We start from the raw sequence: 27,321 nt of genomic DNA, 5'->3' as shown, positions 1-27,321 counted from the left end.
GCCGGGTGGCGTCGTGGGGCTCCCAACGCCCGCCGCCGGCTCCCCGCCCACTTGGCCAGCCTCTGAGCTACTATTCAGCAGCAGGTGGTGCATCCTCCTCCACGGGGCTCCGGCGGATGTGGCTGCCGTCGATGTGGAAGTGGTGGAAGTGGTTGCTGCCGCCGTTGTGACCATGCTGCCGTTGCCTTGCCCTTGCCAATTGTTGGGTAAGGGCTCAACTTCTAGTGGGGCGGGGGCGTGGCGCCGGACGCTAGCTGCAACGTCTTCAACGCCAGCGGCATGTTTCCCTTGCCTGCAAAAGAGAGAGAAGGATTTTATGATTTATTAAAAACTAATAAATAAATTTAAATAAATTATATATATAACTAAAATTGTATACAGAATCAATTTGATACATATAAACAATTTAAACTCTATATTTAACCAAAGAAACCCCTTGAATGATCGAAATGGCTGATAAATAAACCCCATCGAGGTCACAGCCCCAGAGGCGATTGCGTTTTAAATCCGTTTACACACTACCAGACACCCGGGAACACACCCACTCCCTCCGCCCCCACTTTGTGCCAATGCAATTATCTATCGAACCCCTCCCCCACCCGCCCATTGCCACGCCCCCGTATCGGGGCATTGCCGCATGTTTAATTAACTCTTTAATCAATTTATTGCCAATTATTCTACAAAAAGCGACAGCGAAAATTGTGTAATTTAATTAAATTAGCAAAAGGTTTTTGTGTTCCACTTTGGCCCCTCCTCTGCTCCTCTGCTCCTCTCTATCCTTTCTCCATTCTCTGCTGAATCCTTTCGTCCTGCCTTCTTGCTCTTACACATTTTCGCAATTTCCGCTTTTGTATTTGCCAATTGACGCTGATTAAAGCCGCCCGAGTCGCTGGCCCATAATTAAAAGATGGCTCGTTGTAGCCTAATGAGAGGAAAGTGGCTGTAAGAGGGTCCAAAGTAATCGGATCCAGCTCCGATCTCCGCGAGATCCTGCGGCTGGCTAGCTGGCTCTTGGCACTAATCAAATTTTTGGGCACACTACCAGGGACACTGGGTAGACGTAGGTCATCGGAGTGGCGCAGTGCCGTGAGTACGTGAGCTTAGACCCGGTTTGCTTTTTCATTAATTACGCCAGCTCAAGCGAGGCGAAGCTCTGAGTCCAACTTGCAGCCCAGTCAAAGTCGAGTAATTAATTTCACTTTCGCCTGTGCGATGCCTTTGGATATGCGCCAGCCGCACGCGACCATAAAGCAGAGTCGGAGATGGAGATGGAAACGGAGATGGAGATGGAGCCGGATCTGGCTGGGTGTTGGTGGATTGTCTGGCCTATTAGGTACACCAATCATGGATGGCACACATCACGGAAACTAACCGCAAATCGAGGAAATCTCTTACCTTGAGGTTTTTTTTTGCAGTTTTTAAACGAAATGTTTAATTACCTCGCTTATTCCTTGAGTTCCCAGGACTTTCTCAGGATTTAATAGACTGCATTCCGCATCGATTTTGTGTAAGGCTGCCCCACACAATTACTCACTGCCAGCCCGGGGAGTGGGTCTAATCACTTGACCCCCACTCAACCTTGAGGGCGCTTATAATATGACGTGGCCAGTGCAATCCAATCCGAGCAATCCCAGCCAATGTCGTGCCTCATTAACAACATCCGGCCAGTGGCAAGGCACTTCCTCCTCCAGCTCCTCCTCGCACCACACGACACTCAATAAATCAGCAAGTGTAATTATTTTCAACGCCATCGTTGAGAGTCGCGTGGTGGGGCTAGGGCTAGGGCCAGGGATCAGGGATCAGGGGAGGCGAAAGTTTGTCAGCGGCATTTTTATGCTGGGCTGGGAGGTGCCCCTGCCAGGCAGGAGGTAGCAAGGCCACACACACACACACACACATGCCGTGGGAATGCGGATGCCCCTGCTCTCAGGGACCTGCCTTACGTTACAATTACAATTTTAGTTTCTGCACTGCGGCTCATTTAAAGTTTCGAGTCCTTTTTCGCAGGAAGTTATAACAAAAAGAATGAGGAGATGTAGGGGAAACTATCCTTTTCTCTATCCATTCTCACCAGATATTACTGTTTATTAATACCAAAAGGCAGCACAAATAAATAAATAAATAAGGAGCAATCTCGTGATATGCCAGGACATGTCACGCAGGTCCCGCGATATCTAGCATCTCGTCTAGCATAACTTTGACCCCTGGCCGTAATTCAAATTGAGTGGCAATCGCTGCTGAGGAATGGAACGGGGGCGCTAAGCAAATTGGTTTCAGATTTAGCTCCAACACGGACACACACACACACATGGCACCCCCCCGAGGGCGAAAGGAATCACGACACCAAAAACGGATCCTGCCCATGCCCATATGTCGCCTGCGGGAGAAAACAGATGCTGCGCGCCTGCCCAAGATAAACAATTTGATGTGCGATGGTCCACATTCACATCCACGTCCACGTTCACGTCCTGGTCGTGTATCGTCCTCTCGCCGCCTGCGGCAACTGCTTGTTAACTAGTTATGCGGCAGCTCCGCTGTCCGAAACTTTAAACATCTGACACCAGAGTGCCAATGAACAGGAACAGGAGCAACTGCGACATGGCACAGCAACTGGGGGGGAAGGAGAACTTTTTACATTTGTGCGACATCAGCATGACATTTGATTAATTCCATTAGGCCAGACGTTGTTGGGTTCAAGGCTCCAGGCTCAAGGCTCTAGGTTTGGGTAGCTGAACAAGCCTGGCAACGCGGCGTATGAGCTATCTACACATCACGTATACGCCCGGCGGGCTGCTTCTAGTAAGTAGCACCTTGCTGCCGGCGATAGCCCTGTAAATATTCATGAGCCAAGACTATTTAGAGGTTCATTTACCAGGGTCACACACAGATTTTAAGGTGCTCTAGGGCGGGTTTCAGTGTTCCAAGAACTTTAAATATTACATTTTGATAAAAAACCTAGCCACAAGGCAAAATTTATCAAGAAAACTTCTTAAATAGCAAAAATAATTACCAAAATTGCCACTATATTTGTGCGAATATAATATATTTGTATATTTAACCCAAGAGTTAAACCAGAAATTGATAAAAATGAATTCATCAAGGGATAAAGAAGCCTAAAATACTTATTACCAGGCTTAAAATAATTACCAAAGTTGGCCCTAAGTATGTAAAAATATTATTTATATTTAACCCCAGAGTTAACCCAGAAATGGTTCCAAATTTATTCGATTCCGGCGGGTTAAAGGTGCTAAAAAAAAAACCGCCCCATTAGCACCCCTTTCAGGGCCGCTGAATGATTTTGAATTTGGCCAAGCAAATCGGAAATTCCCGGCTTAAAGTTATTGTTTGAATGACTGCACCAGATGGTAAGGGGAGAAGGGGGAGCCCAGCTGACAAAGGAAATCGCGACTAGATATATTTTTGTATATGGGACAAAAACCGCTTATCGCTTCAAGTCTACTCAAGCGTCAACAGAGCGATTCATTCGAGAATTTCTTATGCTTCACTGAACCAGAAGTGTCGTCGTCGTGGCCGTCGTCGTCGTTCGCATCCTGACTATATTTATACACGCCCTGAGGTGTGTCTGTGTGTGTGTGTGGTGTGCCAGTCATCCACCCCACATCCTCTTATCGCCATTTACACAGTCTTGCCTGGCCTGGCCTGGTCTGGCCAATGGTTGCCCCTTTTTTGTGCCAACGCATTCGATTTTTCCCCCCGCTTTTCGCCTTTTTATTGTGCTTTTTTTTTGCTCGCGCTGCCCGTATTCTTGTCTAATGGAAAATTATTGAAAAGAAAAGCCAAATTGCACGCTCAATTTTCTGTTGGGCCCGGCAGGAGGCTGTCATGTCCTGTTATTCCTTTCTCCCCAATGATTTTTCCTTTTGATGCAGAAAAAGTAAAGTGCGTCTAAATTGACCAGAAGGAGTGAGTCAAAAAAAAAACTCGCAACGGGCAACTGGGAAATGGAAAATGGGGAAATGGCCTAGGAAAAACCAACGCTGCCCAGCAATCTCAGCAGAAAAGGATAACAGAGTCCGGACTGGGACACTTGGCAGGCGAAAGAAGAGATTAGGCAGTCAGTATGGGATTATGACTCGCACGGAAGGGGGTTCTGGCTTAAGGATTTCATGGACAGGACCCCTAAGGATTTGGGATTTCAGCAGGCGGGAATCCAATTTGGCTTGGCCACCAAATTGGACAATGAGAAATATTAGTTTTCTGTTATTATTAAGAGTAATTATTTGTAATTAAAAATGACACAATTTATTCCATTTAAATTTCCACCTTATAATTTCCAAAAATTTAATGCTGATAATAATCTCCAAGGAATATCCTGAAAAAGGTTGGGAGTGGTAGGTACAAACCAAAAGGTACAACTGGCAACTGACTTTAAACTCGCCCGCGGCCGCTTTAAGCTTATGATTTATTCAAGCAAAACAATTTTGCATTACAAAAGGGCGCCGAGCTCACGGGCCGCTGACCACGGACCAGAAAGCGCAACAAAGTGCTGGACACGGGTTCTCGTCTCTGTTCCTCCATCCCTCAAAAGGGGAGGGAGGTCCTGGCTGGGAGAATTATGCAGTGGGGCACAAAGAAAGTGGCAAGAGAAGAAAGAAAGCTGAAAATGAGCAGCGAACGGGTCGAAATTGCCAAACAAAGGCAGATGCCTGCTCCCAGGAGAGGGCGAGAGGGGGGTGTGTGTATGCCAGGGGTCTGCACTTTACATATATTACAGATGCCTACGGCTCCTACACACGGGTAACTGCTGCGGACCTCCGATTTTCCGAATACCATTTTTCCGCCACACTTTTCCTCACTTTACCCTTTTTGCAATTTTAATTTTAAGCAAAAGTTAATTACCATTCAAAGTCTGAGGGAGGGAGAAATACCCTTTAAATGATATTTCTATAGGATTTTCCACCCAAAATCCTTGAACTCTGACCTGATATTTTCATTTTAATTTGTAGTTTAAGTATCTTATTAATTCTACAAATTTAATTGTCAGAAAGACAATGGCAGGAAAACATGAATTTTCATATCTCTGTTGTTGGCCACATTTCGCTCAGTGTGACAGCAGTGTCCTGCAGGACGTTCTGCGGCAACTCTCGAACAAAGGAAAATATCTTTCATTAACTAATTAGCTTACTTTTTCCATTTAGCGGACGTGGAGCAAGGAGCAAGGCAGCGCGCGAGCGGTGGTCCAATCTCTGTGTTGGTTTTTGCTTTTGTTTCCAGCCTGAAAAGGATAACGTGTAGCCCGGTGCCTGGCATTAAAACACAACTACTATTTCTTCTTCTTTGCTCCTGTTTGCCCCCCCCGTTTAGTCTCCTAGTCTCCATCCTGCACACCCAGGCATCGCCTACGCCTTTGGTTTCTGCCCAACGCTCGTTGAGTCTTTGTTATTTTACGCTTTAGAATTCTTTTGGGCATGCCAAGCCAAATTTGTTCAGCATCCTCCATCATCTGCCACCCTTATTTTCCCCTGCTGTCCTGCCACCCCCCTGAGCATCGAGCATCCCAGCATCCCAGCATCCCAGCATCCAGCATCGAGCATCTGCGGACATTGCTGCTCCGTCATCGTTGTTGCCTCGTTGCCATACACTTTGATTAAAGTGAAAATAAATGAGGGTCCTAGGCAACTGCTGTTGGCCTAGACCCACCGTCTTTTCCAGCCTGGCCTCGGCCTCGTCTGTGGCTCCAGTTCAGCCTTAGGTTCTCCTCGGCTCCTTGCTGTTTCAGTTTCCATTTTTGTTTCCTTTTTTCCTCTTCATTTTTTTTTTTTTTTTTTTTTTTTTTTGTATATTCTCCTCCACTGTGGGCAACTTCATTAGATGGCTACAAATACGAAAGCCGAAAGACGAAAGCCTCCGCCTGCCCCTGTGTATGTTGGCTACAATTAAATAGACCGTTATGACGCCGCTTCACGACCAGGAGGAGCACGAGAACGAGGCAAATTCATTTGAATACGGGCCGCAATCGGCCGCTGGCCCAGTTATCAGGCGCAAATTAGTCAAAGCAACTGCTGCTGCTCCTGCTGCTGGCCTGGGGAAAAAGGGGAGACCAGAGCGTCCTAATTCGATGGCCAACGTTGGCCATTAACACTGCGGAAAACAGGTTGCAGGTTTTCTAGTTTCAGTTGAAGTTAGAACTATATAGTATTTCCCTTTAAAGAGATACTAACTGACTGATATTTTCTAGTTTCTACTTAAAATTGAAACATTTCTTAAAGTGAAAGAATATTTTTCTTAAGTGCACAGGCATCCTTCTTCCAGTAATTCTCCTTGGTCCTGGCCCTTGGCCAAATACAATGGACCAATAAATTGCCGGTCCGCCTTGCTCATTAACTATACACATAGATGCGTGCACTGCGAGATAAAGATACACGGAACATCCTTGTGCCAGGATGTGGAGGATATGGGATGTGCGTCGCCTTCGCGTTTAATTCAATAATGCAGCGGCAACTCGTTTGTCATTTGATGTGTGCGCCACGCCTCTTGCCCGGCCAAGGCGGAATCAGTTAAGGATCAGCACAGGACAGGACCCTGTCCGTAAATGTGTGTGAGTGTGTGTGTGAGGGAGGTGTTCAAGCAAGTCGAGGCTTTCAATTTCTTATTTCCTCGTCGCTTGTCAGATTTTCATGCGGTGTCATGTGCCTGTCTCTCTCTCTCCCCTTCTCTGTCTCTGGGAAATCGATAATTTCATTTCCTGCCGAGTCCTGGCAACGCGTTCTTTAAGCCAGCTTTAATGCCATTCAGCCACTTACAGGGTATGTCTTCGGCTTATCACGGCGTTCGTTTTAAACAATAACTTCATTTGCAGGCAACTTTTTAATATGGCCATGTAAATATATGCAGAGCTCTCCTATCGCACAGGAGCAGGAGCCAGCAGCCAGGACCTGGATGAAGGCCAGGACCACCAGCAGCAGCAGCAGCTCCCAGCTCGCAGCAACTCAATTTAATGCAATTATAGTCGACATAAAATTGATAAAGTGCGCTGCTGCATGAGGCGCCACACTGGACAGGGTAGAGTGCACCTCCCAGGCCTCCCATTTCCAGTTACATCCCCAGCGAACCATCCCCTATTCCCCGTCAGCATCTCCATCCTCACTGGCCCAGTGTGTGTAAGGACACTGGGAAAAAAGGGTAATGTTGTAAAATATAATTCATTTAAAGGAGCTTCCTCTGTTTTCTAATTTTTATATATTTTTTAAAAATATATTTTATGCATTTCTTTTAACAATACATTTTGCTATTCTATATAATTATATTACCCAACAATCCATGGCTTTTCTCTCAATGTTTCCCTGTAAAAACTAATTACCAGTTGGTGCATAGAAATGAACTTTTTATATATTTTCTAAATATATTTTATATATTTTATTCTATACCAAATACAAGATATATATTTCACCCAAAAATCCCTGGCTTTTCTCTCAGTGTTCTTCAGTGAAAATTAATTACCAGTTGGTGCATAGAAATGCAAGGCAACGAGCTGGCCCAAGAGCACATAGAACCACCGCAAGATATTTTTGGTCAGGCATTTTTGCTCTGATTCTGATACTGATTCCGAAGGCCCCCATTCCCATAACCATTCCAAAAGCCACCGGCAAGCACTCGACTGTTATCGGCAACTGTGCGAGATTTCATAAATTTCACTGGCCATGCCAAATTAAAAAGAAAATCGGCCACGCCAGGCCAAAGCCAACAAAAGTTGAATCGTTAAAAAGGCAAAAAAAAACCAAAAAAAAACCCAAAAAATAAAAAAAGGAACGAACGAGAAAACCAAAAATGCGGCAAACTTTTACAAAAGGCATTAAAAATTAAAAAATCAAAAAAAGAAAATAAAGCTGGAAAGAATAAAAAGAACACTGTGTGGCCGAGAAGCGAAAGACTGAGGAGCACAAGTGGGCTAACAGCAGGTTGGTCAAAGCAAAATACATTTATAAGTATATATATATAGATATATATATACATATATATGTATATAGATGTATATAAATATATATTCTTTCGGTTAGTTTAACATTTCTTTTTACCTTTGCGGTTGGGGTCAACTTTTGCTTATATAAAAAAATATATTTATACCTTTGCAGGGTATTTTTTTTATTTTTAAGCAGAAGAAGTCATTTCTGACCTTATAAACCAAATATATTCTTGATCAGCTTTAAAAGCCGAGTAGATCTAGCCATGTCGGGCAGAAAAAAATGTTTTTCAACATTTTCAACATTTTATAAGGGGTTACATCACCAAAATTTTCAAAAATCTATCAAAATTTAAAAATTTTTAATTTAATATACAAATTTATAAACCTTTTAAAAACTAATATAACAAGGCTTTCCAAATTAAAATTAACGCATTTTTGGCTTAGTTAGGGGCTTTTTTAAGCTTTGATTTGTCCATAAAAATTGTATAAAATGTTTTAAAAATGTACGTAAATTGTAATATTACTAATATATAATAATAATACTTAATAAGTTGATGCATTAACCTTTTAAAATCTTACATAGTAAAGCTTTCTATATTTAAATCAACGTATATTTGGATTTTTTAAGATATTTTTAAACTTTGATTTGTCAACAAAAAATGTACCCAAATTTTTAAAAGAAATTTTATAAGGGGTTACATCGTTAAAATTGTCAAAAATTAATAATATATATTTTTAAATATGTTAAATGAAGTATGCAGATTTATTTAGTATTCAGATTTATTTATTTATTATTATTAAATTTATTATTTTTTTTTTTTTCAAACAAAAAACCAGAACAGAAAAGTTTTCCAAATTAACTTATTAAATATTTTAAATAAATTAATTCAATTTAGCTCAATTATGATCAATTTTTGATTCAGTACCCTAATCCTTTAGCCAAATCCAAGGATATACATACTTCGACTACTAAAAATTCGATTTCATCCACATTTCAACTTGTTTTTCCCAGCGAAAATGTTAATAATTGGCTTGGCCGTTCAAGGCGGAAGGACCTTACCATAAATTGCTTGGGATATTATCGTTCCTCGGCCAACGTTGCGTCCTTGGTCGAACTCTCGGAATTGATTACAGTTCATTTCATTTTGGCTTTGTTTATTTCCTTGCTCTCTTTTCATTTTGGCGCACTCAGGACGAGGTACCAGGACCAGCCCAACACCACCACCAGCACCCCCTCTGGCGGCCAGCGGGAGCATTGATATGGCCAGCGATTTTTTTCCATTTCAATATTTATTTGTGTGAGTTATTATTATTATTATTGCCGCGCGGCTCGAACGTACTCAAATATTAATTTCGCGCTTTATTTTTTTTATATTTTTATTTTTGTTTTTGTTTCCTCGCGAATCTGGCTTTCTTCTGTGCCTGAGTTTTATTTGCATTCCGGGGAATTCCATGGCAGCTTCTACTTCGCCATTCAATTGTTGTGGCACTATTGTAAGCCGGTTGTTTCACTAATGCACGGTATTTACACAACATTCAGGAGGAGAAATGTTACATTAAAGGGGTTATAAATAAGGTGGATTTTAAACAAATACCTAGGTTTATGTGCTGAATTCTGGCAAGAGCAGATCCTGCATCCTCTTAGTAAATTCCCTAAATATCTAGAAACAGACTCGCTTCGGTCATTTGATGAATGCCACCGAGTAGCCAAGTATGGACTCATCCATCAGGCAGCTTGTTTATATTCAATTATGTGTGAATAACTCACTTGATCTGCTCGGCAAGCTGGAATTCAAATTTACGCGCTCAGCATTATCCTTTCGCTGGCAGAAAACAATAGCAATAACCGCAAACAAAAACACAAATGCAATTAGAGATTTTTGTGCAAATTTAATTCCCTGGAGGGAGAGGCACAAGCAAATGGAAATAAACAGGATATGGTATTGTGTGTAAGGCTCCTCTCCCCCAAACAATCTGTCGAATTTAATTTGTTGGTTCTGGGCTTTCGTTTCTGTTCCGTTGGATAAATCCGAATTAAGTTGGGCAAGCTGCCGCGATAATTGCATAAGTTTGATTAGTTGCTTCAAGTTGCGGTTTAATAATGCAAAAGCCGATACGATCTGCCATAAAGGCCGCGACCCAATTAACGCCCCATGAATATTTGATGCTGAAGGATAACATATATATCGTGGGATTGATTGTTGGGAGGATTGTGAATTAATAAGGCATCAGCTAATTGGGGGGTTTTGTGCAGGCAAAGAAAATGTATTAAAATAATTAACAAATAAAATATAAATATGCAAAATATATATACATAATAATATATATTAATTTAAAAACCTTTTCCCAGAAACCCTTATTTTTTTTCAACTTTAATTGCGAGTGTCCCATGAGTACTTCTAACTTGAAACTTCTTGCTTGAATATTCATAAACCAAATTGTTTGAAATAAAAAAAAGCAAATTCTTAAGACTTTTGTTTCCTGGAGAAGTTCAGGAATCCCTGACAAAAAAGTACAGTCACCGGTGGTTAAATTATGCGACTCAGCGGCTCATTTAACACCAAAGACAATTTAATCCCGTCTTCAAGTGGGGGAAACCCCCTGATTAGCAGTAGATTGTTGTTGTAATTAATAGACCCACCCAGGGTGCGGTCTCTGCTGTTTCACCCAGAAATCTGTCATAAATGGCACTCGGCCATGGCCAAAATGCAAATCACAATGAGCCGTTTTTATTTTTTCCCTTTTTTGGGACTGGGACCCTCTTATTGTTGTTGAGGCCACAAATATGCGCATAATTAATTGCCGCCTGCTTTTTCGGACTTTTCTCACTGTCGAGTAGATTAAATGGCATTTTGTCAAAGTGTATTCTGTATTTTAATTAACCCCGCAACGAGTTCGAGTGTTGGCTACTGAATACTTAAATACTCAAGTTGTTTTGCGTCAGAGAGAGTTGTAGAGAGAGAGAGAGAGAGATGCTCACCAGTTGTAATGGCCAGTCTCCTTCGATTATCCTGAATCCCGCTGAATCGATGTGCCAAGGTGTTTCGCCTGCAAGGAGAGCAACAAATGGAAATGGTATTCAGTTCTCGGGGACACTCGCCGATGTCATCATAAAAGTTGCAAGCGTATCTGACAGCCATGTCGAGAGGAGACTGAAAGCCGCTCATGTCACTTCCAGCTCAACTTGTTCTTAGAGTTTTATGACCAGGATGTCAGGCCTGGGAGTGGTTTTCCAAACAATAACTTTTAAGGCTTAAAATTAAACATTTTAATTGGAAATGCAGCCAGTTAGCCTTCATAACTGATCTCCTACAACCCAGTAAAATCCCCACTGGTTCCCCCTCAAAATCTGCTCACATAAGGGCTTAGCCCTCGAGGATCACAGGTAACATGGCTCATTCGGAAGCCTCCTCATCGGCATCAGTAGCTAACAAGTCCGGATCAGGGATGGCCTGGGCCCTTTGCTTCGGGTCCTAATTGAAACGTAAGCCACCCACCCCTCCTCTGACAAGAGGCCAGGATGCCATGTAACCAGGATGCGGGCGAGTCCCGAAACTTCCTCTTTTTTATTTTTTTGGTTGCACAAAAACACACACATGCAAATGGTTGCATTTTTGAGTTGGTAATCCGCGCCAAAACAAAGCCAACAACGAGGTGGAAAAAGCGAAAAAAAAAAACAGAAAACATAATAAACGGAAACAGGAGGCTTTCTCCCTTTTTTTGCCAGCATTGTTTCGGTTTTTGTGTTTAAATGCACTTAGTAAGGGTGCTCCGGCTGCCTGGAAGAACTTGCTGGGACTGAAAATTCAGGTACTCTCGCCACTCGGGGCAGAGAAGTGCCCACGAAAAAGGCCAAATTAAAGCTTCGGTTTAAAGGCTATTTAAGGTTTTTCTTAACCTAAAGGATCTCTATTTACCAGAGAGTTTTTAACTATATTCTAATGTTTATTCTTCCAAAATCTTAAAACAATTTACACTATAATTGTACACAAAAAAAATGACCCCAAAGAATGATTCATGAAACTCCTTCTTCGAAGGTCTGGAGCTGGAGCTAGAGCTGTTCTCTTGGGCCTAATAGCGGAATATTTAATTAACCTTAATGGGGAATCCATACCCACTCGTGCATGCTCTTTCGCCGCTGCTTATAATGTTTACTCATTATGTCAGATTCTATCAAAGGCAGAGAGCAGCTCACCCCGGCAGGGCATTATTTTTATGGCTTTTGCTCGAGAGAACAACTTCCTGGAAGAGGGATTTTGCTGGCAGACAAACTTTTGGCTCTATATCATGTGGCTGTCATTGGAGCAATTCCCCCTAGAAGAAGCCCCTGTTTCCTGTTTTTGGTTACTCTGGGCATCTAGGGTATCCAGGACCCGTATATTCCCAGGCAATATGAGAACGCCCCAAGTGCGAATTTCGCGTAAATAAATTTAATATCTGACGCAATCTGCCAGGAAAAAAACAAAAAACCCGAGAGCGAAAAGCGAACAAAATAAAAGGAAAAAGTGAAGAAAAACCTACGAAATGTTGTTTTTGTTGTTGTTTTGCTCGGTGTTTCGGCATTTTGTGAGCGATAAAGGGAACGCGAACGTAAACGAATTTGTAACTCGATGATGCTCACTCTGTGTCCGTGTCCGTGTCCCAATTTCATTATGCAAAAATCCGGAAAAGCGGCAAACACCCAGACATGTCGACTCTCTCTCTCTCTCTCTAGTCTAGAATGTGCTGAAAAATGATTAAACAAAACATTTGGAAATCGGGAGTCCAGAGTCCGGATGCTTATATATCATGGATTTCCATTTCGTGAATAAACATTTGACCAGCGGCAGGCAGCTTAGAAAAATGCTGCAAAAACATACACAACAGATTTTTGAGCAGTGTTTTCCAGTTTTTTTTGATATATTTTTCTGCTTTTATAGAGGATAGCTAGTAGCTACCCCTAAATTCCCCCCTCCAGGATATTTCCAGTTTCGGCTGTCAGATCCCCAGATCCCTATCATCCATACATTCAGTTACGTTTCTGAATAATTTCAATGGCTTAGTGGGAATTATGCATCAAAATGTATATCCCCAAAAGCCCCAGACAGAGTCCCTGTCTTTAATCATTTCGAAACTTTGGCCAGTTTCACCAACTGGCCATCGTCTGTTGTCACGGCATTTGCTGCTGTATAACATTTTTATTGCCTATATATTTATCTGTCCAGACTTGTGTTGTTGTTGTTGTTGTTGTTGCCGTTTTTTTGACTTCATCTCATTGGGCTGTAGAATTTTTATGACACTTTAGCTTTGGCCCTGCGCTGCAAATATGCAAATGTTGCCAGCAACATGGCCAGCCTCCAAAAATAAATTTATATGAAAAATGTCCGTGTTTCAGCTTTTCACGCGGCCTCTCAGGAAATGAGGGATGGGGGGAGGGGCTAGAGGCGGCGGAAAACACGGCAGACAACGGAAAAGGGGCGGGGCCATGGAAAATATTTATGCATTTGGCCGTGAGGCCTGTTTAAAAACTCAAATTCAAGCCCAAAACTCTCAGCTGATGAGCGAGTGCTGGGTGATGGGTGGTGGAAATGGCTTTTCCGAGGCGAGGCTTCGGTTCGAGGTTCGACGCTTTGACTTTTTTAGGCTCGCCCCTGAAACTTGAGCGCAGATAAAAGTCATAAAGTTTGTCTCCAACTCCCAGGATACCAGGCTTTCCCCAGCCTAGAGTCCTTATTTTAGAACTCCAATGTATATGTGGGTTGTATATAGAAAGGACGTGCCTTGTTTTAATAGAAATTTAGGCTTAAATTGGTAAAATTTCATAACAAAAGAGCGGGTTTTCATGTTGTATTTAGTCTATGGGAAAAGGAGTTACTGATGAGCATCCTGGCCAGGATATAACAAGGAGTTAAGGCTTTCTAAAATCAGGAAAAGCTGATTTTTAAAAATTAAAGCCTTTAAGATTGGGAGTTGTGTTTCCTTTTTATTTTGTGATAAAAACACACACTATACATATAATCTTTATATATATATGTATATATATTTATATATCCATTTCTCTCTTTCTATATAGTTAAAACCCTGCTCTTTGGCCATCAATTTGACATTATGCAATTTCAATTTGCTTTTGGGGAAATTCAAATGGGAGAGAGACAAAGAAAAGCCAATGACAAAAGCCGAGAACTTTAATTAAATATCAATTTCCGTTGCGGCATCCGATCTGGGTGTGTGTGTGTGTGTGTGTGTGTGTGTATATGCGTATGAGACTGTTGTTTGTTTGTGTATTAGTCGGTCTTTGATCTGTCAAATGGCAAAAGTCCACACACACACATACACTCGCACTGAGCTAGGAACAAAAGTGGAAAAGCCACAGGAAAACTCATTAACTTGACCAGTGCGACAGAGAGGGGGAGATAATGTATGCAACACACACGCACACACACACGCACACTAGGGAAAGATATATGATGGCAGAGCAAACTTTTCCTTCCCTGTTTTTCAACCCCCCAAAATTTCCCTGTTTGCCTGGCCCTTTGTCGTTTGTCGTTCGCCGCTCGCAGGCAAATGGCAAAAGTTTGAGAGATCCCAGATCCGGGATCCTGCTCCTGCTCCTGCTCCTGCCCACTCCCGATCCCCGCCTGGCATTTGAAATGCTAATGGCAGATGAGCCAAAGCCAAAGTCAAAGTCACAAACTGAGATTCGAGCCTTATAATTGAATGTTTGGCCGCACTGCAGCAGCAGCAGCAGCAGGGTCTCCCTCTAGGGGCAAAGGTCAGGCTCCCACAGCCTCAGCCAAACTGTTGGCTAACTAATTTAAATATCATGAATTTAACATAATTATATACAAAAAAAAAAAAAAGACAAAAACAAGGAGACAAAGCAGGGGCCTCCTCTTATATCTCATATTTCATATGAACCCGAGTTTTTCCCAACTCCCAAACCCCTTCTCAACTCTCCAGCTCTTGGCTTTGTGCTTGGGCTAAAATATATGCGGAATGTTGGTGGAAATCTACATAAGCAAATAGTGTGCCACTCTGCGTGTGTGTGTATTAGAGGTCGAGGTTTCTCTGGCAGCGGATGGATGTCCTTCTAATCAAAGTCCCTCTCCTCTGCCAATATATAAACTAAAGTATAAAAAGCCTAGCATCCCCCTTGCTTTATTTGGGGTGGAGGGAAGCATACCCAAACCCCCCTCAAAATCTTCGAAAAAAAAAGAAGAAGCTACCTTAGAGGCAAATAAATAATTTTGTCTTTGACTTTGGCCTAGGCTTTTATCGGGTCTTGTAATAAATTTAAAGTTGTCTCTGGCGCTGACTTGTCCTACGCCCTGCCCCGCTGTCAGTCTGTTTTTTCTTTTTTTTTTAATTTTATTTTCGTCGTGCTCTACTTTTAGTCCCCAGCTAAGCCGGAAGGGATCAAACGGTTTTCCCTGCCCCAAAAAAAAAAAAGAGAAAAAATAAAAATGAGCCAGGCAAAGAAATAACATTTCGACAGACGAGCAGCCAGCAGAGGAGGAGAGAGGGTTGCCTTTGGGTCAATGAGCATCAGAGGTTGACTGCATAATTTATGGACATAAATGGGCGTGACAAGGGATTAGGCGGGTCGACAGGGCTGGACTGGGTGGGTGGGGGGTCACCTAATGACTTGGCCGGGTTCCTCTGAAAAATGCATGCAAATTGTCTGCGCCAGCCAGACCAAATTACAATTAATTGGAAATATGGCTTAGCAAAGTATTAGCCCAGGGGCTGCTTAGCTTTCCCGCTTTTCCTTCTTACTCCCTCCTCCATGTCCTTGTTTCCAGGGATTTAGGCAAGCGCATTAAGTCATCGAGAATTGGCCACAATTTATAATTACTATTTCATATTAATGAATTATTTCAAATATTTGGAATCATCTCTGATCACATTGGCCTGGCCATATCCTTCCCAGCTCCCTGCTCCGACTGCCCCTTCGACTGGCAGCCATAATACTGTAAGTCATCTGTTGAACAGCACTACATTTCTATTTCGGTCTCGTAAATTCCGGCTGAGAGTCAAAAAAAAACAAAAAAAAAATATTAAAAAAAAAAAAAAATCAGCAAAAACGTTGCCGTAAGTTCACACAAAATTTTTCGGCGAAAGCCATCAGTGGAAATTTTCGAGTATCCAAGCAGCATGACATCCGCCTGGGTGCTAATCATCGCCAGCTTGCTGCACTTCGGGGTGCGACGCAGCTGCTTCCTGAATATGGAACAGCTGCCGGTGGTGCCGGACACACTTTTTGCCCGCCATATCGCCTACTGTGCCATGCTGCACTTCCTCTACGACCAGGAGCTCCTGCCGATGCGCTACCGCCGCAGAATGAGTTTGCTGATCGGTTTCCTTGTGGAGCTAGTCCTGGGCGTGGCCTTCATGGAGGTGCTGGGTCAGTGGCTCTGGTTTCGTATGGAGCATTTGGTCTACAGATGCTTCCTGCTCGCCCTGCGCACCTATGGCGGAGAGCACACGGAGATGTTGCAATCCTTGGAGCTGGTCTTTATGCGCGGTGTGATGACCACACTGGCCGCGCTGCTCTGGCTGAACGCCTATGCGGCCACCGAACCCAATCAGCCCGAAGAGCCGCAGGTGGCACCGCCAGCAGCCAAGGCCAGCATGGTCAAGCTAAAACATCGCCCCCAGACGAAGAGGAATGAGCAGCAGCCATCGGCGCGTCGTCTCAAGAGCCAGGAGCAGGCATCGCAGCAGGATCAGAAGCAGAAGCAAAAGCAGAAGATGAAGCTGAAGACCAAGCAAAAGGCGGAGCAAAATCGAAAGCAGCAGAAGCAGGTTGAATACCCGGAGCTCCCTGTGGCGGAGGACGAGGTGGCTCCTCTCGAGGAACAGCAGCAGCAGCACCTGACCGCAACCAGCGATTGCTAGTTGACCTCCTCTGTAAAACGGCGTTCACAATGCGGCCTCAATTAGAGGGCGCCGGGAGAGAGGGACCAGGACCAGGACCTGGGGCTGCAAATGTATTTATTCCAGCCAGATGGACTCTAAAGACTCGTAAAGACCGTGCCCAAGGATGCGGACGGAGCGGAATGGAAAGGGTGCACAGACTGAGAGAAGTGAGATGGAGGACTGAGGCTGAATGATGGACTGCAGTAAAATGTCTATGAAAATTGACTTGGCTTTTCTAGCTTTTGAGAGGCATTGGGGTGTAAGGAGATGCGCGTCAATTGACAAATTGTTGAGGTACTGGTGGAGGTACTACCACCAAGAGTCCTTTTCTCGCCACAGAAAGTCATCAGAACTTTTGTCTAATTTCATTTCGTTTCACTTGAAGGCCAATTTTCGGTTGTTATTATTATTATTCATACAATTTCTCGCAGGGCAGCATTACGTATACGCAGCGTGGTTCGCAGAATTATGAATTTTCCAGGCTCTCAGCCAGTCCTGTGTGTGTTGTGTGTGTGTGTGTGTGTTGTGTGTGTGTGTGTGTGTGTGTGTGTTTGTGCCTAAGCAAACAATAGCCGAGCAGAGCTTTTGTTTATTTTCCCTTCGCAGTTGCTTATGGGCCACCCCACCCCACACCCAGGAAAATTGTTGTGCGTGCCTCGTTCCTTTCCCTTGATGTTTCTGCGGCCCATTTGTTTTGTTGTCCTGTGTTTTGTTGTGTGTATTTTTGGGTATATATGTAGCTACCGAAAATATTTTAAAGACGACCAGCGACTTGGATAAAAGAAATGCGGGGGTGGTGGGGAAAACTTTACCAGACACAGCGATTGATGATGATACCCCGATGCTGCTGCTCGCCGAGTTGGGTTCTGGGAAAATCGAAAATGGGACAACTGGCAGGGCTATACACAGCTACAACTGCTGACTGGCAGATTATGGGATGGAAGCGAGATTAGCGAAGCATTCGCAGTCCTTTGAGAGCCTTAGACTGGAGAGATAACCAAGTTATATCATAAAATTAACAGCATTTTTTTTAAGGGAAATTATTTAATAGTAAATCATTTTCCACTGACGAAAGCTAGCCAAAATGATGTTGTTTGCATGCAAATGACTTTCTGCCTCTCATATTCTATTCATGTTTCACATGCATTAAAAATTGTGCCATAAAAGCCAAACAATAACTTGAGCGGAAATGTCCGGAAGGCCTAGGCTTTTGTGAATAGTTTTCGGAACGGAAATAAAGGAACCAAGTTTATCAATAAAAATAAAACTACTATTTCAGAATAAGAAATAAGAAATGATACTTTAAATATAATTAAGCTTAAAACTATAAGGTCTTGATTATTGCCTGCTCAAGTTAAGAGTCATAGTTCTTTTCATGGTTTTTCTTTTCGCTTGAAGCCATGACAACCCCAAAGTAAGTTTAAGTCCAAGACCAGAATCGAAACACCTTCAGTATTGCACATAAAAAAAATAACCAAATGAAAGTCTCATTCCGCTGATCATTTGTTACAAATCCAATGAAAACTTTCCGCACAAGAGAATGTCCTTCGGTTGGGGCTTCTACCCCGACCGACTCCTGGCCATTCACAGAAGCTGAGGCCGAGAGGACAATGACGGAGCGAAGGCTAATTGGCATCGTCAACATGGGCCACCACCTTAAGGCTCTCCCGCCGTTCTGCAACATGATGCACGCGTCCCACGCTGCGCAGGACACAAAAAAATGAGTTGGCCTAATGATGATACAGCGAGAGCCGCACCCCAGTCCTGGGTCCTGGGCTCTTTCTTACCTCCCCCGCGACATGCAAAACGCCAACAATAAAAATGTCACTTTTGCGTGTTGGTAGCCAGAAGGCAGGCAGAGGCAGGAGGCGGCAGGCTTTCCCACCAAATCGCAAAAATTACTACAAAGGAAGCGCAAGGCGGCAAGTGTTCGTTGTTCTTATCATAAATCACGAAACCGCTCACTGGCCACGCCCCGCTGGAGGGGCTAATTAATTAATTAGCAGCGTCCTCAACATCATCATTAACATCATCATCATGATCATCATGGTCTCGAGCTCTTTGCGTGACAATTCCTTGAGTTTTGCATGAATTATTTGACCGAAAGCGAATTGTCAGCAAAAACATGGCCAACAATTAGCGAATGGAACTTGCACTTAGTTCGTTATCGGCACGCACGCATCACCCCAGCTCGAGATTTATGCGATGGATGCACGATATCCAGGCTCAAACTCCGATTAAGCCGGGTGTTTATACTAGCCCAACCCGTAGAAAGTCGTATAAAGCACCTACACTCATAAAAATGTTTTTCTGTATTTAAGAAAAAATTTCCTAGACTTTTTCTTGTTTGTCTTGATTTTTGAAGGTAATTTTTAAGAATAAAGCCTTTTTTAATGCAATTTTGTTGTATAAATTTGTCTGAGTGTAGTCCAGTCTCTGAAATTTAGCCACCGCCAAACAATTGTAATAGTAATGTTCATGTTAATGCTCCTTTACGACCAATATCGAGCTGCCAACATCTAGTCAAATAATTAGCACTAAATTTTGGGGGCCATAAAATGTTTCCATTTCCAGAGCCTTGGTCAAAAAGGGTTAGAGGAGTAGGGCTTGCAGTGGCTTCCCCCCAGGTTCTAAGGGGAGAATTGGTAAACTCCCAGAATAATTCTTAGCATTTTAGACAGCAAACATCGATACTTTATTGTATTCGTATTGTATTTGCTTGGTTCACATCCTGTGAATTTAATTAGTGGGCTTTTCTTGGCAGAAATGCACTTTAAGAAAAGTCTTCAAACTACTAGTAAACTTTACTAAAATGTATGCATTTTCCCATAATAATTTGCTTCTCCCATGATTGAGCTATATAAAAAATAGCACCCTAAACTGAGTTCTTGCTCCTTTTCCTTGTTTATGTTTATTTTTCAACTGGCACTTGGCCCGATTTCTCGCCAATTTAATGTTCAATTTATTGCTCTAAATCTTGTCTGAAATTCCTATTGAAAAGCATGGCAAGAATCCCAAATATAAAAAAGGCCACAAAATTGCATTTAAACAGGATATATACATGTATTTTTTTTTTTTGTTTTCGCTGCAAGGCCCAAACTTGTTGGCAAGTTTTTAACATTTTTGCGCAACTGGCTTTTGTTTCGTTTTGTGTACGTACGTTGTGTGGCTGTGTTGATATTACTGTTGATGTTGGGCATTGTTTGGCAGCTTTATGAAAATTTTAAGTACATAAAATTTTTATGATTTTTCAACAAGTGTTTGTGTGTGTGTGTGAGCGAAACTGAAGCTCTGAATTTGATTGCCGCACACAGACACTGGGCCTGGGTCTTTATTGCCGCTGTTAATCTGCAAAAATTTGTAACATTTTCCAATTTGGTAATCGTCTGAATGTTTCAAAATGAGCGAGAACATTGTGTGTGCGTGGGGGGGGGTGGGGGGAGTGGGGGGAGTGGGGGGAGTGGCATTGTTTTTGCAAACACAGCCCAGAATTGTAAATCAGGCTCTGCCGGGGAGTGCCTGGCGCGGTCCTAATTGGCAATGAGCCCACTCGGTGTTTACCGCTTTCAATTATAAATTAATGGAGCGGTTTTAGTTGCAGTTCCAGCTCCAGTGGAAGCTCCAGCTTTTACTCCTGCTCCTGCTTTGGGTCCTGCCCTTGCTCCTCCGCCTGCCTTTGATTTCGGAAAACCTTTTGTTTCTAATTTGAATTGAATAAATCAAATCATAATTTTGTTGTTATTATAATATAAACAAGACTTAAATCTTGTGATTTTTTGTAAAAATTCAACAACTGCTCGATGTCCTGTTTTAAAATATTAAAGCAACATTTTTACTTTTCAATAACTCCCGCTTAACGTCCTTTCAGACATAATACTGAGTAATAGTCGTCGTTATATTGCATTTGCTTTCATTTTATTATCCTTGAAGGCGCAAAAATGTAATTGGAATGCGATGGAGGAGAGAAAGAAGTGGTGTGCTTGTACCCAGAACCTGGTCATTGTCGTCCCCGTCATGAGGTGCAGTGGCCACGAATGTTTCTGACTTTTATGCCTGTCGCCTGTCATCGCCCTCGTAGGCCACTCCTCGCACTGACCGGCGGTAGGAACGGCCTGAAGCGGGGTCTTGACCCTCAAAAGGGTGCCCAGTGTACGGGGTGACTTGTCAGGGTGACATTGATTTTCATTCCACACAGTCTCCGCCTCCGACTCAGAGGCACACACATCCCTGTGCTCTTTCCAATTTCGACAGGGAGAGCAGCTGCTGCCTAATTCGAAATTTCTCATAGCTGCTGTGTGCAAAAGAAATGCGGCAGAATGTTTAGACTCTGGTCTTGACAGGGTACTTGCTTTTCGTAGATAGTTTTTCTTTCTGATTATTAATTATTATATTTATTAAATCTGTATTAATAAATATTTAATAAATCCTTTGCTAGCTAAAGATAATTCCTGGCTGTTATTACACCTTATAATCTGTGAATCTGTGTTTGACTTTTCACAGCGTAATCCCTTTCTCTTTGCCATTAATTAATTGCATTAAAAACCTTATTTTTTTCAGCAATTTAACTTCAATTAAGTGACTTCCTTTGTGAGCTAATCCTGCCACCTGCACCTGAAACAGATGATGATCTGCGGCAAACTTGAAACATTTATTTTCTCATTTAAGTAAGAAGTAATTAGTTATTTTGATGAAAGGCTTTTAGTAAAAGGGAGAGATTTGATTAGATGTGTGTGTTTTTAATATAGTTTTTGTGTGTTCTCATTAGTAGTGACTCCTTTGAGTGCATATCTCCTCATGAGAGATTAATGGCGGCGTCTCTCTACGTTTTAGTTTTCAAAAGAAAGTCTTTAATGCTACTTAGAAATATATACACCTCAATAATATCATTTTCCCCAAAAGAATATAACAATAAATAAATAATAAGAAGATTAGTTATTAATTTGCTCAAGGAAATTCTAAGACTTAAACTTAAAAATTAATTATAAAGTTTGCAGTTTATAATTACAGAGATTTTCCTTCGGGTGATAACTGCATGTTGACCTTCCAAGTATTATGTAAATCCCCTTCAGGATCTGGATAATTTTCCTATTTGCAGGTGGCAACAGGTAAACCCCATCGAGGTTCCAATGGCTTGGCGGCTATCGATGTGCCACAGGCAGATGACATAGGAGCAAAGTTTTTCAATTTGAATTCAATTTAAAGTTCTCACAGCTGCTTTGCACCGTTTTACCCCGCAGTCATGGCTGCTTTTCCCGGGCTCTTTTCCGCTTTCCCTGTGTGTGTAGGTGTGTGTGTGTGTGTGTGTACTTCCGCAAGTGCTGAGCTTTCATATTTATTTGACTCCGTTGAAATGCAAATAAATGCAAACATTTACTCAAGAAAAACAAAGTGAATGGAGTGTGTGTGTGTATGGGTGGGTTCCTTAGGCTGTGTGTGTGTCCCAACTCCCCCGCACAATGATAATTATGCAAATGTAATGGCATAATGTCGGCATGATTCCTTTTAGCCAGCAACTCTGAGCGTCTGTGTGTCCCCGTCTGCGTTCCGCCTTGATTTTGTGTAAACAAAATGACGGACGCCTTGAGGTTTATGATACCTGCCGCTCCAAGGAACTGCCACAGCAGGACCCAGGACAAAGAAAAGAGCAGCACAAATCTCTGGGCCGGCGGCCAAATGCGCATAACTCGTTTGGGTACTTGGAGTACTGAGAAAAAATATATCTCTTGTTTTGTTTTCTTTTTAGTCATTTTTATTTTTATTTTTGCATTTCTTTAATATTTAATATTTTATATACAAATACCTAGAACGGTTTTTATTTCTTCTGCGAGAGATGAAGCCCGAAGGAAGCTTGAATTGGTTTTGAAAATGCAACAGAATCTCTAAATCTCTCTTTAAAAAATGCACATAAATTGCAAAATTCTTATTTCAACTTCCTTGATATTTAAATTATTTTATTATTATTATTTATTAAGCTTATAACTTTTTCACGGTGCACCCTTTCGGATGCGGCTCGTTAGCAGCCTTCAAAAAAAAAATTGTACGAAAGATGAAGGGAAAATTGTTTAACGTTCTTCGTATTTTATTTTCCTTTACCTCTCTAACCACCGCCTTTCCACTTTTCCGCTGCGGTTGCTGGCTGGGCCAACTCAGTTTGATGTCTTGCAAAACTAACAAACTGGGAAATGCCTGAAAATGAGACACACAGCAAAAAAAAATTGAGAAAAAAAAACAGATCGTGGGGACACCTATGTAAAGCGGTCGGAAAAGCTCTCGAAATGGGGAAACCTTTTAAGCGTAGAAAACTGGGTTATCCACTAAAGTGCAGCCAGCTGAGTCGAGTCGAGTGGAAGAGCGAGTAAAGTGCAGAAAGCTGTTTGTGTATCCTGTATATTCTGCCCCTGTCACGTCGTTTTTAGATGTACTTTAAAAGATTTAGCTGCACAATCCCCCCCCCCCCCCCCCCCCCCCCCCCCCGGGGGGATGCCCCGTATAGTGGACACACCCAGATACTGGATAGTGGATACTGAAAACGGGATACGGAATACTGGATACTGGATACTGGCTAGTGGATCCTGGATCCAGGAGGCGTGCCTTTGGTAGTGACAAACCCCAGGGTGGCAACCGCAGATAAACTGCAGCCGGGAAAAGTGTGAAGCGAATGTGAAACAATTCCGCTAATTGCAAAAAATGCGATGCCAGGATGCAGGATGCTAGAGGTTGAGGGGGTCACCGCATGCGGGAGTTTGCTCTGCTGGACATTAAAAGGCGTTGCAACACTTTCGCGTGGCTGCCAGCTAGCCAAAGTTTAACTCAATTCCACGAACAGCAGTCTCGAGTTGAGTTTTCTTGCACGGATTTTTCCTTCGCTTTAATTAATTTAATTTGGTTTGTTTTCCTTTGGCCGAGCGAGGGGTGTTTAGTGGGTTAGTGGTCGGTCGGTCGGTTGGTCGCCTCTAAGGCCTTCGAGTGTTGCATTTTTCGCACGCTTTTAATTAAATGCCGCGAGTTTGCTCCGCTTTTATTACTTGGGTGTGTGTGTGTGTGTGTGAGATAGACGAGAAAGGCGTGGGGTTGTGTGCTTTGTTTATGGGCGTGGCCACCGAATTGTTGTTGACAGTTTGATTGAGTTTGCGTTGTGTCAGCGCTTTTCCGCGCGGAAAACAAAACGTTGGCCATAACCGCAACGTATTGTTCCGCGTAATCCTTGTGGCCTTGCCTAGGTGTCCTTTCTAGAAACAAATGGAAAGGGTATACAGAAAGGGTATGTATGACACTTAATTACCCTTGGAACTACTTATGAAATAACCTTTCATATATGTGTTATTCTCTTGTCATCAGCTTTTCTGAAAACTCTTGTAAGAATCATCGTAAAAATCATATCCTTTTTATTTTACAGAAGCTAAGCAACTTCCCTTTTTCCAAAAAGCTGGAATTTTTAATGCCAGCATCTCAGTTATGATGTGAAAAATGCAGGATACTGAGTGGTTACGAAGCGTAAAAGAAGCCCAATTGATGGGCGATACTTTGCCTGTTCCCCGAACATTTTTCGCGTTTGCAGAGAGAGAGAGAGAGAGATCATAAACCGCAGGAACGAAATGCTGCTGGAGTCGGATGACATGGAGGCACAAAGGACCAGAGACCAGGGACCAGGGACCAGAGACCATAACCAGCACCAAAGCTAGGCAAATGAAGTTACGCCACTGTGCATTTGCCTGTGCGCCGACTAACAAGGATAATTGCAAAGGGAAGTAACAATAAACCCAATGATATCGATGCCCAGTTGCACACACGGATAGAGAGAGCGGCGCTGAGGGGAAACAAAAGGAGAGGGCGCCAAAGGAAGCCCAGGCCGTGTCCTGTGGAACGATTGCGCCAGCGAGCAATCAGCGTAAAGTGCGCGCCGCTTTGTAACTGAAACGATAAAAGGGAAAGGACGATGCGAGGTGGAAGCAAAAAAAAGGAGGAAAAAATATAAGGTGGCAGCAGGAAAAGCGTACAAAACCGAACAGAGAAATGGGTAACGGAAGAGCAGGACTCGCAGCAGCAGTAGCAGCTGAGGCTGCGGAAGGGCGCTGCCAAACAGCAGAGAGAAAAAATAATAAAATGTCGTTTATTGAGGGCACTCGAACAGCGAATGCGATTGTTGTACACCCCCGGAATTCCCATTCACCGCATCCCCACTCTCCCTTATTCCATCTCCCCCCCAAAAGCCCCAAGATACTGTCCAACATCCCCGGGCACTTTGCTGGCATCCCGGAGATCAAAGCCCAAGACGACGAACTTCACTTGGCCGAAGCCGAAGAAAGGCATTCCTCGCCGCATTGAGCAACTGCAGCAACTTTGATTGAATTTTATGAGAAATGCCAAGCGGAAGATCATAAATACTGGCTTTTATGCGGCCATTTTGGCGCCTTCATTGTTCATTTGCCAATAATAACGGGCCACCGAAATGGTCCATTACATTGATAATTAATAAAGGCTAATGTGACTCCTCCTGTCCGCTCTCAAAAGCAAATTAATCGTTGGCCGATTGATTTCGATGAGAAACTTGAGGAGTCTTTAAATTTTTATTTATTGAAAAAATTTAAATCTTAAGAAGATGATAATTATCATTTTTCATTTTTTAATATTTAAATTAAACAGTTAATAAATTTTATATTAAATAACAATTAAAAACTCCCAGGGAAATCAGTCCAAATTAAGGTAAAAATGGTAATTTAAATCTTAAAAAGAAAGAAGTACCATTTTTCCTTTTTTTTTAATTTAAGTTAAACAGTAAATGTGTTCTAAAATAGCCTTAAGAAGCCTTTAAATTAGTATTCATTAAAATGGGAATTAAACGCTAAATAAAATTAATGAAGAAAACAAGTACAGATTCCCCTTTTTAATATTTAAATAAAGATTTAATTGAATAAAAATGGACAACTCTGCGGGAAATCAGTGCATTGATCAGGGCGTGTCCAAGTGCAGGCTCAACTATTTCCTAGCCACAGTGCGTATGCGTATTTTTAATTGCAATCGCTCATACGCAGCGTGGGACAAATCAACAGGATGCTGGGACTAGGCAGGGGGTTTATAGGCCACTGCCATTTGTTGCCTTGTTGCCTCCACATTCCCCCCAAACTCCGAACACGGATATCCCATGTCTTGTATCCCCTATCCCCTATCCCTTATCCCGTATCCCGTATCGCTGTGTCCTTGGGCAAACGCTTTCATGCACATTTATCGTGATTAGCTATTAATTGATAATAATTAACTTAAGCACAAGCCACAGATGTTTGGCCCCCCGATGAACATTGGGAGCAGCAGTTGGCCCCCATCCAAGCCAAGAGTTAATGTGTGTGGCTGTGTGTGTGTGTGTGTGGAATTGACGTTTCTGCCGTTGATTTGTCATCTGGATCCGGGAGTTGGCTCCCATTTCGAATCGAATCTGAGGCAAGGGAGCCTGGAGGTGGACTTTAATACGCCGTCATCAAACGAAATTAATGCTATGGCTACCATTACAATATTGTTTTACATTCCGCAGGAATTCTATTTGATTGCCCGCAAAAGTATGCAAAGAATCGCTGAGAAGTGGAAAAGTGGGGGTAAAGAGGAGAAAAATGGGGAAAAATGGAAAACTGCGTGGCAGAGCTATTGTAATTTGTAATTTGAATTCGAATTCATGGCATTTTCTACTTACACAGGTCTCTCTTTCTCTGGTATTTCACTTGGAACTCCTCCTGGCAGCTGTCTAGGATTCTAGGGTCCTGGCTCTCGATTAACTGCTCTGTGTCCTGCTCCTCTTCTCTCTCATTCACCAATTGTTTTATACACACATAGACACTAACTATATATTTTTTGTTTTGCTTGGTTTTTCGGTTTGCTTTTCTTTTTATTTTTTTATATTTGTTTTTTTTTTTGATAACGTGAAAAAAATGTTGAAAAAAAAACAAAAAAATAGATATATAACTTAGCTTAACGCCGACGGATATCTGTTTGGATGTATTTAGATTTTGATACTACGAAACGAACTATATACTATTTATTCTCTTGTGCAGCTTGTTGATTGAGTTGGCTAACATGCGAGTTGGAATGGCAACTAAGGACGCGTGAGACGACGGGGCTAAGAAGCGCGAACACAAAAAAAGAACACAGATTTGGCAACACAAAGTCTTTGGCATGAAATGCTTGCAATCTTCGATTATTTCGATTTAGACTCGGTCCAGTTAGAGTTTCAGTTTCCGTTTCCGTTACGGTTACGGTTTCGATTTTGGTTTCGATTCGGTTTCCTCACTTTCACTTGATCCGGGGTGATGCGATGCGACTGATGTGCTGTTTGGTGTGGAACTGAGCTGAGTGGATGGCTTTAGCTGCTGCGAGATCCGTGCGGCACGTGCGAACACGTTCAGATTTCATAACCAACTGTCGAGTCCTGGCCAGCGGCAGGACCAAAGCAACCGAACCGAAGGACCGAAACTGAAACCGAAACCGAAAGCGTAGCCGAAGCCGAATCTAAA

The 27,321-nt window shown here is 42.6% G+C and overlaps 1 protein-coding gene and 1 long non-coding RNA gene across 2 annotated transcripts; one reads left to right on the top strand and one right to left on the bottom strand.

Annotated features, from left to right (window-relative positions):
* Window positions 1–116: 116 nt before the first annotated feature.
* Window positions 117–27,209, bottom strand: LOC108080034 (uncharacterized). Its single transcript, XR_001770895.3, has 3 exons — window positions 26,505–27,209; window positions 10,905–10,972; window positions 117–292 (listed from the first exon to the last, which is right to left on the bottom strand). It is a non-coding gene; the product is annotated as an uncharacterized lncRNA (long non-coding RNA).
* LOC108080033 (uncharacterized) lies at window positions 15,873–17,047 on the top strand. Its single transcript, XM_017174610.3, has one exon. The coding sequence runs from the start codon at window positions 16,058–16,060 to the stop codon at window positions 16,799–16,801; it is 744 nt and encodes a 247-aa protein (XP_017030099.1). The 5' UTR covers window positions 15,873–16,057; the 3' UTR covers window positions 16,802–17,047.
* Window positions 27,210–27,321: the final 112 nt, after the last annotated feature.

The sequence above is a fragment of the Drosophila kikkawai genome, chromosome X (assembly GCF_030179895.1).
Source record: "Drosophila kikkawai strain 14028-0561.14 chromosome X, DkikHiC1v2, whole genome shotgun sequence".
In the NCBI taxonomy this organism is placed as follows: Eukaryota; Metazoa; Arthropoda; class Insecta; order Diptera; family Drosophilidae; genus Drosophila; species Drosophila kikkawai.
Note: the sequence above shows the minus strand (reverse complement) of the source record. Positions and strands in the feature narration are given on the sequence as shown.

What these genes read in the sequence shown, in the direction of transcription:
- LOC108080033 (XM_017174610.3), top strand. Translation starts at nt 16,058, where the DNA reads ATGACATCCGCCTGGGTGCTAATCATCGCCAGCTTGCTGCACTTCGGG.